This window comes from Musa acuminata, chromosome BXJ2-7, assembly GCF_036884655.1.
Source record: "Musa acuminata AAA Group cultivar baxijiao chromosome BXJ2-7, Cavendish_Baxijiao_AAA, whole genome shotgun sequence".
NCBI lineage: Eukaryota > Viridiplantae > Streptophyta > Magnoliopsida > Zingiberales > Musaceae > Musa > Musa acuminata.
In genome coordinates, this window is record NC_088344.1 from 203384 (window position 1) to 214090 (window position 10707).

The 10707-nt window shown below is 44.1% G+C and overlaps 2 protein-coding genes across 2 annotated transcripts; both read left to right on the forward strand.

Moving 5' to 3' along the window:
- Positions 1-273: 273 nt before the first annotated feature.
- Positions 274-5549, forward strand: LOC103991174 (homeobox-leucine zipper protein ROC2-like). The gene is made up of 12 exons (XM_009410532.3): positions 274-591; positions 1386-1594; positions 1699-1816; positions 1949-2137; positions 2209-2637; positions 2780-2884; positions 3168-3362; positions 3464-3638; positions 3718-3983; positions 4543-4638; positions 4742-5141; positions 5349-5549. The coding sequence occupies exons 1-11, from the start codon at positions 493-495 to the stop codon at positions 5111-5113; spliced, it is 2253 nt and encodes a 750-aa protein (XP_009408807.3). The 5' UTR covers positions 274-492; the 3' UTR covers positions 5114-5141; positions 5349-5549.
- Positions 5550-6931: 1382 nt separating this feature from the next.
- LOC135616456 (la-related protein 6C-like) lies at positions 6932-9546 on the forward strand. The gene is made up of 9 exons (XM_065115662.1): positions 6932-7616; positions 7742-7836; positions 7940-8011; positions 8107-8186; positions 8321-8402; positions 8513-8560; positions 8647-8715; positions 8814-8939; positions 9008-9546. The coding sequence occupies exons 1-9, from the start codon at positions 7583-7585 to the stop codon at positions 9275-9277; spliced, it is 876 nt and encodes a 291-aa protein (XP_064971734.1). The 5' UTR covers positions 6932-7582; the 3' UTR covers positions 9278-9546.
- Positions 9547-10707: the final 1161 nt, after the last annotated feature.

Below are 10707 nucleotides of genomic sequence, written 5' to 3' on the forward strand. Positions count from 1 at the left end.
TCATTGGACTTGCAACAAGGCTTTGATGATATATTCTCCTAAGGTACCGAGTTTAATTTTATATTACATATATATATTTTTTATGGGATTTTGTGATCTTGGCCGGTCCATTTCATTTATGGCTTGACCAGTGTCGACAAGCTTCTCTTCTTCCACTCGAACAGCAGCAGCAGCAACAGCAGCAGCGAGTAGGCTATCAATAAATGCAATTGCACCCGCTATACCTTCCGCAATAACTCCTTCGCCCACCGCTCCCTTTTTCCTCCCCTTCCTCCTTCCTCCTCGCGGCAGTCTCCCTCCTCTTAAGATTCCAGTTTCCGTTTCCAAACAATACTGCACGAGTCAAGAAATGAGAGATAGAGAGATTTAGGAGCGCTCTCCCCTCTCCTCAGAAACACTTGGAAGCCGCCACTGATGCATTCTTAAACGGATGGAAGTTTTGTCTCGCGACTTCTCCCTGCAGCATCCAAGCTAGGTTTCGATCGGAACAATATGCTGAGAAAGAATAATGATCCCGGCAACCAGATGGAATCATCACCGGTTTCTAGGAGAGGGTATGAGGGTGCCTTCCCAGCTTTGGCACTTGGTCAGGTCTGTAAGCTACACTAGATACTCAAAGATAAGCCGTTATATTTTTCTCTATCTTTCTTTGGACTTTAGTGCAACGATGCCATGAGGGTACATGTTCTGAGAGAAGGTGGCATCGAGTGAGAACAAAGTCGTGGGTGCATGCACCCGCTTCGCAAAGTTACCTGCCCCTCTGATTCGCCCTCTCCATCGCATTGCAGCTTATTATCTTTGAGGGTTAATCTTTGCAGCCTATATAGCAGCCAGCAATGGCGGCCGTAGCGAGTGGCTACTGGTTGGTTATGAGGGGTTTGAGAGAGTTTCGCTAGCTAGAGGCTGTGGAGTTTAGGGAAATGGAACAAGGTTGAGCTCTTACATTTTCTTTTCGCTCTTTCTTCGCAGATGTTTATCTTATGCTCGATTAAGATGACATTCCCTGTCTCTCTCTCCATCCATACCATTCTCTGTCCATGTTCTGATGTGAGAGACAACAACTCATTCCTCTTCATCCGTGTGCTACGGTTTCTGAGCCATATTGCTAATGTTCATGTGGCAGGGCAGTTCTTAGTCTCTTTGACATTTATATTGAGAAAACGATATTGGTGAGACCTGCCCTAAGACTTAATGTTAGTCGCAGGATCTTAATTTGTTCGTGATGCTCTTCTGACTAATTTCTCCTTCTTATCCACTGTTAACCTTGGGATCCATTTGCCTCTTAGTTTCTCTCTAAATCAAGAAAAATTACATATCGACATGCATGCATGCATGCATGCATACTAGAATTTTAAGCAAAGATTAAGGTTTGTTGTTTGTGGCAGTTCATGTTAGAGGATCAAGAGCAAGATGATCTCCTGGATGATCAGATGATGGATCAGCTGATTCCCGACGTCGATGAAGACTTCGCTAACACGCCAGGAAGTGAGCCCACGGAGGGAGCTTCCGAGGACGAGCTGCAAGATCATGGAAGCCGCGGTAAGAGGAAGCGGCACCACAGGCATACTCCGGATCAAATTCAACGGCTGGAGGCGTAAGAGAACGATCTGCTTCCTCCCCCGACCTTTTTTGTTTTATTTCTGTTCCTTCGGAGAGCTTTAACATGGTTCGCCACACGGACGCTCTGCTATTCATTAGGTTCTTCAAGGAGTGCCCGCACCCTGATGACAGGCAGAGGAATGAGCTCGGCCGAGAGCTGGGATTGGAGCCTCTCCAAGTGAAGTTTTGGTTCCAGAACAAGAGAACTCAAATAAAGGTCTGCCTCGCCTTGCTCTTACCGCGCGTGCCCACCTACTAAAGACTTTTGATGTGAAAGCCATACGTAAGATATCATCGTACATCGCTTCCTCTGTTCATTCATACACACTCTGTCACATCATGCATGCAGAACCAGAGTGAGCGGGAGGAAAACCAAAGGCTCAAGGATGAGAACGACCGGCTGCTATCCGAGAACTTAAGGCTCAAAGAGGCTCTGACCGGTGCCTGCTGTCCCAACTGCGGTGGCCCTCCTCATCTCGGTGAGATGTCGATCGACGAGCAAGAGCTGCAGGCCGAGAATGCTCGTTTACAGGACGAGGTACGCACTTGGCTTACTCGTCAAGGATGAAAGGCTGCTATAACTCCGTGCCCTTCTTCTTGGTGCAACAGATCGGAAGGATCTCGGCGATAGTCACAAAGTACGCTGGTCAGCAGCTGATGACCTTCCAAACGCCTTCGTCTTCCATGGTTGGAGGCTTTAGGGCCCAACCAGAACCAGACATGACACTAAATGACAGCTCCAGAGGCGGAGAGGTTGTTTTCAGGCCTCACGATCGGCGAACCGAGATGGGAAGACGGACGGCATTAGCATTAGCACAAGTCGCTGCCGAGGAGCTTCTCGCAATGTCTCAGCTGGGCGAGCCTATATGGACTTGGGGCTACGACGGTTTCCGTGAAACCTTGAACCAGGAAGAGTACGCTCGGGCATTTCCCGGAGGGCTCGGGCCAAAGATGGAAGGCTTGAGAACCGAAGCAAGCCGCGAGACCGCAGTCGTTCGCATGCACACCGGGAGATTAGTTGACATCCTAATGGATGTGGTACGCAACACATGATGATGATGATGATGATGATGTTGTTGTTGTTCTTCTTCTTCTGAAACTCTTACGAGTTGCATGGAATTCTACAGCAGTTGCATGCATTGACCGGATTGTGGATTGTGTTCCTCTTGATGATCTGCAGAGTAAATGGAGTGTGTTCTTCTCCAGCATCGTCACAAGAGCGACCACCGTGGAAATGTTTGCGACTGGAGTAGGAGAGGGCGGCTACGACGGCACTCTGCAATTGGTATAGCTCCGTTACATGATCTCGCTGTAGAGTGCATCTATATGTCTCTGCTATCGGTATAGCCCTGTTACAACAGAGACCACTCTGCTAACGTAGTTAATTGGCACTGGGAGCTCCGAGCTTAGTTCAGGTGTTGTCAGTTCACATACATTGATAAATGGTGAATTTAATTTGATTAATAGGATCTTTTATCGAGAAATTTGACATAGCAGAACCCTATTGTTCGCTTCTTAGCATTACTATTTTCATCACCATTTTGTTCATTGGCTATGTGCATTCTCAGATGGCTGCTGAACTACAAGTTCCAACCCCTCTTGTTCCTCTCAGAGAGAGCTTGTTTCTAAGATACTGCAAACGCCATGACGGACTCTGGGTGGTGGTTGATGTTTCTATGGAAGTACGTCTCAACCCGATGGCTCGGTACCGAAGAAGACCGTCGGGCTGCGTAATACAACAACTGCCAAATGATTACTCCAAGGTAATGAGCCGACAAAACATCGATCTCCACCTTGCAAGTTCCGTTAAACTGTTTCTCTTCCAGATCTGATCTCATGTGTCATGCTCGCTACTACGATGTAGGTGGTATGGATCGAACATGTCGAAGTGGATGACAGTGGTGTTCATGACATGTTCAAGTCGATGGTGAACTCCTGTCTAGCATTCGGAGCTAAAAGATGGGTATCAACAATGACGAGGCAATGTGAGAGGTTAGCTTGCCTCTTAGCCACGAACAGCTCCAGTGCTGATATAGCCGGTGATGACCCTTTCCTTTCCCTGTAAATTCATACGTCGCCTTGTTCAGCTTTCTATTTTCACATCTCTCTTTTTTGTAGCAAATCCTGATGGAACGAGGAACATACTCAAGTTAGCTGAGAGGATGGTGGTGAGCTTTTGCAGTGGTGTAAGTGGGTCTGTGGCTCACCACTGGACAAATATATCCGGGAACGTCGCCGATCATGTTAGGATCAGAAGCAGAAACAACGATGGAGATCCAGGGAGGCCTCCCGGAGTAGTTCTGAATGCAAGTACGTCCATCTGGTTGCCAATTACCCCGAAGAGAGTCTTTGAGCTCCTGCGGAGTGAGTCCTTACGCAATGAGGTATTCAGGGTTCCAGAAATAGTGCGTTCTTTCATTCTCATCCCCCAAAAGAATTAATTACTTGTGTTCTTCCTTTGAACTACACATCAATCGCTTGGATTATGTTTTCATGTGGTTATAGCCAGCCATTCCAAACTCTTTTTTATATTTACATGTTAGAATCTGAGCCAGTTCACGATGACATGACTTGCTATTCCAAGGGACGACAGCATTAGCAGTGACGTATATGTTAGACATTAGCAAATTACCATGAGATTTCTTTCTTTCTGATGCAAAGCCAACTTAGTTTCTTAAACTATTTCTGACAACACAAACTTGTTTGGAAGAAGATGTAACCCTTCATCCGGTCGTTCTGATTTCGATTCTGTAGTGTACCCATACATAATTACATTCAAGATCAATTGATCTCTCTCTCTCTCTCTCTCTCTCTCTCTCTCTCTCTCTCTCTCTCATGCATGACATGCTGGCATCCAGTAGGTGGTTGGATAGAAGATGTGTACATCAATCACATAGATAGATATTTGTAATTTTTCTTGCGTTTTATTGTTGTATGAAACAGTGGGATATTCTCTTGAAAGGAGGCATGATTCATGAAGCAGCTTGTATAGCCAATGGCCAACAAGGAGGCAATTGTGTCTCCATATACACCGTCGGAGTAAGTCTTTTGTTGTTCCTTTTTTTCCCCTTTTTACTCTTTCTACATTTTCTACTCGAATGCCTCGAGCTGATAAAAATGCATGCTGATCAATGAATGGTAGCTCCCTGAAGAAGAGACCACCAACATGATGATACTTCAAGAGAGCTGCTCCGACCCAACTTGCTCGTACGTGATTTATGCTCCTGTCGACGCTGCTGCCATCGCTGCGGTCCTCGGTGCTGGAGACCCCAACCACGTAGCGCTGCTGCCTTCGGGCTTCGCCATACTCCCCGATAGGCCTTCTTCCGCGGTCGACCATGATGCGGAGACTGACTTGAGGGGGGGTTCCCTTCTGACCGTGGCTTTTCAGATCCTAGTATTCTCGGGTCCCGGTTCCAAGATATCCCGTGGGTTTATAACGACAGTCGACGGTCTTCTATCCTGCACCTGTGACAGAATCAGAACCATTCTATCGGGCAACAGTGTTCGCTGACGCAGGAGGAAAAAGAGGATCCTTCATCGTAAGTCGATCTTCCTTCCGAAGTGGAAGTTTGCCTGCCTCCGATACTAGGAAGATCAAATCATCATCATCATCATCATCATCAGAGATTTCTGATTGGCTTCAATAATCAAGAACTGAATGGAATTGATGTTTCAGGTCTATGATTCTGGAATCGTTTTTTGAATGCTTGCTCTCTAACTCGATTCATTTTCCCTTCACCTTGCAGGAGGAGAACCACTGGGACTGGGACTGGGACTGGGACTTCAAAGATCAAAGATGCATTTTCCACTCTTCAAGCCATGGCGGTCGTCCTTTGGTTTTCAGAACAGTAGTCCATGATATGATAATTAGATGTTTACCGTATGTATGTTAACAACCGGAACAGTCCTTTTTTCATTTTCAGCATGAGTTGAGGATATTTTTCTAATCCGAGCAATCTTCTTCCACTGTTATTCTTCTTGTTGTTGACCTTAACATGTTGTTCGTGATGGTGGGGATGAAGCACCTTGTGTTTATTTTACAGCATTTGTTATGTTAGTGAGGTTCTAGTTCGAGATGGCTAGGTAGACAGATTGGGATCTTCCTGGTTGCAAAGTTCCTCTATAGGGGTTGATCATCTGGGTTTCTTCGAGCAACCGATGATCCTGCATGATAGGCCGACACAGTCCTTTCGATACTTAAGTTAGCAAAAGAGAGAAGATAACAGTGTAAACTATACGATTAAGTTAGTGTGTAGAGAGCTCCCCTTCAACGATCCATAGTTGTTATGAACAGTGATTCATAGCTGTTATGCACGTTAGAACAATCTAATCAAATGATTGATATTTTGTGAGAATTATTACTTTTTCTTTCTTTGTTATATCAGTAGAACGGTCTCCGTGCCAAAAAGGACGCCACCCTTGGGTAGAAAAATCTCAGTTTTCTTAAAGGAGGCTAAACGATAAGGATTCTAACCTTCTGCTATCGGCCTCCTTATAATAAGTCATTAAAGAAGACTAATTCGTCTGATCCAGCAATGGCATCATCCACAAGGCTTATAAACTAAGCATGTTTCAAACATGGAGTGATAAATCTCGAATCGATAACAAGGAGTGGATGCACATTGTCACTTCACTTCTTTTTCTTTAAAGTATTTATGGGGTTGGACCAAAGAACTCATCTGATGCTTCTCATCATGGAGTTTGTCTCCCTTGTTTATCAATCCATCAAAGGCTTTAGATTTTATCTAATTCGACTCATAGCTCAAAATTTTACAGAGTTGTTTGTATCAATGATGTATCGAAAGTTTTACAACATATCTATGTATAAAACTATCGAGGAGTACAAGTCAAGGAGTGAACGAACTAAGACTACGACTCACTCCCCAACATGAGCCGATTAAAAATTCATTTTTTTCTTTTTTTTCCTTCATGTTAAATCTCTCAAAAGCAGGTTTGGTTCTTCTTCCTTTTGGAGTAGGGGGTGTCACGCATTGCCGTGCTCAATTCCCATGAGAAAGAACACATTAAAAACCATACATAATGATGATTCAATCTAGAATCACACGATCTAATATATGCTTATATAAAAAATTAATGATGGCAAATTCATCTAATTTTATGAACCGATATCGTCTTCCTTGTGGCTGGGTGTCTAATACACACGCAACGGTGTCCGTCCTTCCAGGAATACCCTCATCCCGAAATGCGCCCCACCCGGTTTCTCGGTATGAAAAGACGAAGCTGCCCTTTGGGCCTAGAGAGACCGTTTTAACGGTCGAATTTAGTGAGGCGGGAGCGGTTCTTTACGGGAAAGGTGGAGTCAAAAGTGGCAGCAACGGAGGAAACAGTCGCAGGATGCACTCCCACCACGAAACGGAAGAGAAAGAAGTGGAGAGGATGTGGGAAGATTGGGGCAGTTCGATCAAGGCGTAGAATAAGTTGGAGAGATCGTAGGAGAGAGAGGAACCAGACAGATAGAGGGAGAGAAAGAGGAGCAGCAGGGAAACCGATGGCGCAAGTAAGCAGAGGAGAACAGGCAGAGGAGGTCAATGGATCATCGATCAAGAGAGGGGATGAGGAGGACGCAGCAGAGGGGAGTGCGGGTTTCAAGCTTAACGTCCACGCGCCGGAGTTCGTACCCAGGTCACAGTTGCAAGCCGTGCCGCCCTTGTCGGGCTGCTTCTACCCTTACCTCCCTTTCTTCGAGAATGGATGCGGCGGCTCGGCTCTGGGGCCGGGTTGGTTCTACTTTGCGGAGCAAGAACCCATTCACTTCATCCCGGATTTCCATGGAAAGGTTGCAGGACATTCGAAGGACAGCAACGATGTGATTCAGAAGATCGTAAAGCAGGTCTCACTCATGCAATTCGTCCTCCGTTTTCCTCTACCGTCAATTGTTGCTATCATATCGCGTGCATTGCATGTGATGTAGGTGGAGTACCAATTCAGTGATACTAATCTGGTCGCGAACGACTTCCTAATGAAGATCATGAACAAAGATCCACAAGGCTTCGGTGAGTAGATGATGATGCCATTAACGGTTGATTCAGTAGGGAGATCGATCCTGTTTCAGACGAGTATACTCGATTCCTCTGAAGCAGCTAATCCATACTTTTTTTTTTTGTCCTTCTGGTCCCAGTTCCGATGTCGGTTGTCGCATCTTGGAAGAAGATAAAATCTCTGGGTGCAAACCATCACATGCTCATCAAAGCACTTGGGACCTCAACCAAGCTCGTGAGTGCTTCCTGCTTTCTCCATGCTCGCTCCACCGCATGTCATGACAACAACTGCTTCGGCTATCATGTTTGGCATCGAGCATTCACATTCCACTCTGCAGGCTCTTAGCGAGGACGGCAAGAAGATTCGGCGTAAACAACTCTTCACGGAGCGAGACAAAGAGGAACTGCAGGTAAAGTAAAGTAGGAAGCGCATCACGAATCAAGGAACAAGTTACTCGTCTTCCTTGTGTGTGACTCATGGCATTGTTTCGTCTCTCTGCTCTAGTCTCGCACTGTTGTGGTAGAGAACTTGCCCGAGGATTACTCACGTCAGAACCTTGGAAAGCTTTTCAGCGTTGTTGGGAGGTTAAATATACTTGTATTTTCACTCCTATCGATCGACCGAATATATATATATATATATATATTTATATATAGTATTATAGCAGAGGTGTGAATTAGCTTTAAAAAGAAAAAGAGTTTCTCGTTTTCCTGGACAGCGTGAAGAACATCCGGATATGCCATCCTCAAGAACCCAATTCTGCCACAAGTTCCAAAAGCGATGTGCTAATCAATAACAAGGTATGTTTCTCTCGGCAGATATATATGATGGGAGTTGAGTAGAATCGATTGCGCACTTTCCCAGTCCCGAGTCGTAAGTAGAATTATAACAAGGTATGATTTGATTGAAGCTGCATGCACTCGTGGAGTATGAGAGTACCGAGCAAGCTGAGAAGGCAGTAAGTTGACGAGGAATTGTCGTAGATTTGGCATTTTGTGATCCGTGCTAAACTTCGTCTCATTTACAGCGAAAGCCATTGTGCAGGTTGAGAAGCTAAACGACGAAAGGAACTGGAGAAAAGGCCTTCGAGTTCGAACTATGCTAAGATGCTCGGTACTTTTTAATCTCTTCTCTTCTCTAGGATTCATCGGCTAACCACGTACATACATCTTATTCTATACATGCTGAGCTCGCTTTTACTCCCTTTCTAGCCAAAATCCGTGATAAGAAGCAAGAAATTAGACTTCGATCACTTCGATCTGTACGCCGAGGACGATCGATCACCTTCCTCTCCAACATTAGGCTCTCCTCGCATCGAACACCTACTTGACCACAGCGTAAGTCGCCACCCGATGATTCCCATCTCTCATCGGCGTTCTTGAATCTCTGTTGCGTGTCTTGACAGACGGAAGACAACCAAAGCGGTTCCAGAAAAGGACGGGGAAGGGGGCGAGCCAAGTCGCATGGACTACTGCTTCAGAGTCACAGTGAGAGTGGCTTACTGCCCCACTCGCCACACTCAGGCGGCGCCCTCGGCCATGGAGAAGCCTCGAGCAAGCAGAGTCCGCAGGGGCCAAGAATGCCCGACGGCACGCGCGGGTTCGCCATGGGTCGCGGGAAGCCGCTGAGCCCTGTGCTTGGACGCGCGCCATCACCAGCAGCAGCAGGTCCATGAGTCGTCCCTTCACCCGTGAATCAGAAGCCGGTGGCTGTGGGGAACATCCCGCTTTCCTTCATAGCGATGGTGAAAGGTGTTGTAATGATTAGCTGCTCGCTGGCTGGGTTGATCGGAGTGAGCGACGCTGTAATTCTTCCCTCTTTTCCCACTGTCGAGTGCTCATTTTGTTCCTTCATTGCTTCAACCACTGATTTGTACGATGTAATGGTCTGCAGCTAGAAACCAATAAATCTTCGGATGAATACTTCGTTCCTATGATAAAAATAATTTTATTTAATTAATTTTTATTTTTATTTTTATTTTTTTTAAAAAATATTTTATATGTATATAATAATTTTATTTAGTTCAGTTTGAAATAATGATATTTTCATATACTTAAATTATTTATGTGAAATTAGATCAATTTGAAATGATGATATTTTCGGATGTTGATTTTGTAAATTATCTTGATAATAGGAATTTCAGGATAATTTATAGAAAAAAAATTTGAGTAATTTATGATATATTAGAATAATTTTTTTCTCTAAGAATGATAAGTTTATAGTTGTATGCATTATGGTATACAATATAAAATATAAGAATAAAGAGTGCTGTGAGATTTTGAAGGTTGCAAACTCGATGGAGCATTATTAATCAATCTTGCATTCATGAGACTGTGAAGGTTTGAGCTGCCAAATAGTGAATCATAACTCCTTACGATAAAAGGAAAACACACACCAAAAAAAAAAAAAAAAAAAGAAGAAAAGAGCTGGAAATTTGGCAGAACAAATCCGGCTCATTGAATTAGTAGTAGATAGGTTCCCACCGTGGAGCCTAATTTGGATTTGATTTGGTTGGATGATGATGATGATGATGTGGGCCCACCCACCCCCAGTATGGATGGACCACTGCGGTTGAGGCTTTAATTGAGATAATGGCATTGCTGGCTACAGCTTGGAATGGACTCCTCCTCATAAAAACACACTCTCTCTCTTCCATTTTACCTCCGCTAGTACTCTATTTCCTCAGAAACACTGTCAGTCCTCAACCTGATTCACACCACATTAATAATAATAATAATAATAATAATAATAATAATAATAAACTCTCTAAATGGTATTTAGTTGCCTTCAACTTAAAAACTACCACGAAAGGCATGTATGTGATGAAGTAAGTAGTAGGATCCAATTACATGGTGTTACTATAACCATTAATATCTTTCTTTACCAATTAGAAGAAGAATTTTTGGATTTGGAACCCTTTGTTGTTAGCATTAAAAAATAATTATGTTATTACATTAAAAAAACACTTTAAGGTCTGATTATTCGAAAATTATAATAATACTAATATGTCAGTAGAATTATACTCATCAAAATAAAATCTTATATTTCAGTTATTATAATAAATATTACTATACAGTTTCATAAATCTTAATATTTCAGCTCTTG

Coding starts and splice junctions, on each gene's coding strand:
- LOC135616456 (XM_065115662.1), top strand. CDS start 7,583: ATGAAGATCATGAACAAAGATCCACAAGGCTTCG. Junction 7,837..7,939: donor TTGGGACCTCAACCAAGCTC/GTGAGTGCTTCC, acceptor TCCACTCTGCAG/GCTCTTAGCGAGGACGGCAA. Junction 8,012..8,106: donor GAGACAAAGAGGAACTGCAG/GTAAAGTAAAGT, acceptor TCTCTGCTCTAG/TCTCGCACTGTTGTGGTAGA.
- LOC103991174 (XM_009410532.3), top strand. CDS start 493: ATGCTGAGAAAGAATAATGATCCCGGCAACCAGATGGAATCATCACCG. Junction 2,638..2,779: donor TTGACATCCTAATGGATGTG/GTACGCAACACA, acceptor GATGATCTGCAG/AGTAAATGGAGTGTGTTCTT. Junction 3,984..4,542: donor GTGAGTCCTTACGCAATGAG/GTATTCAGGGTT, acceptor TGTATGAAACAG/TGGGATATTCTCTTGAAAGG.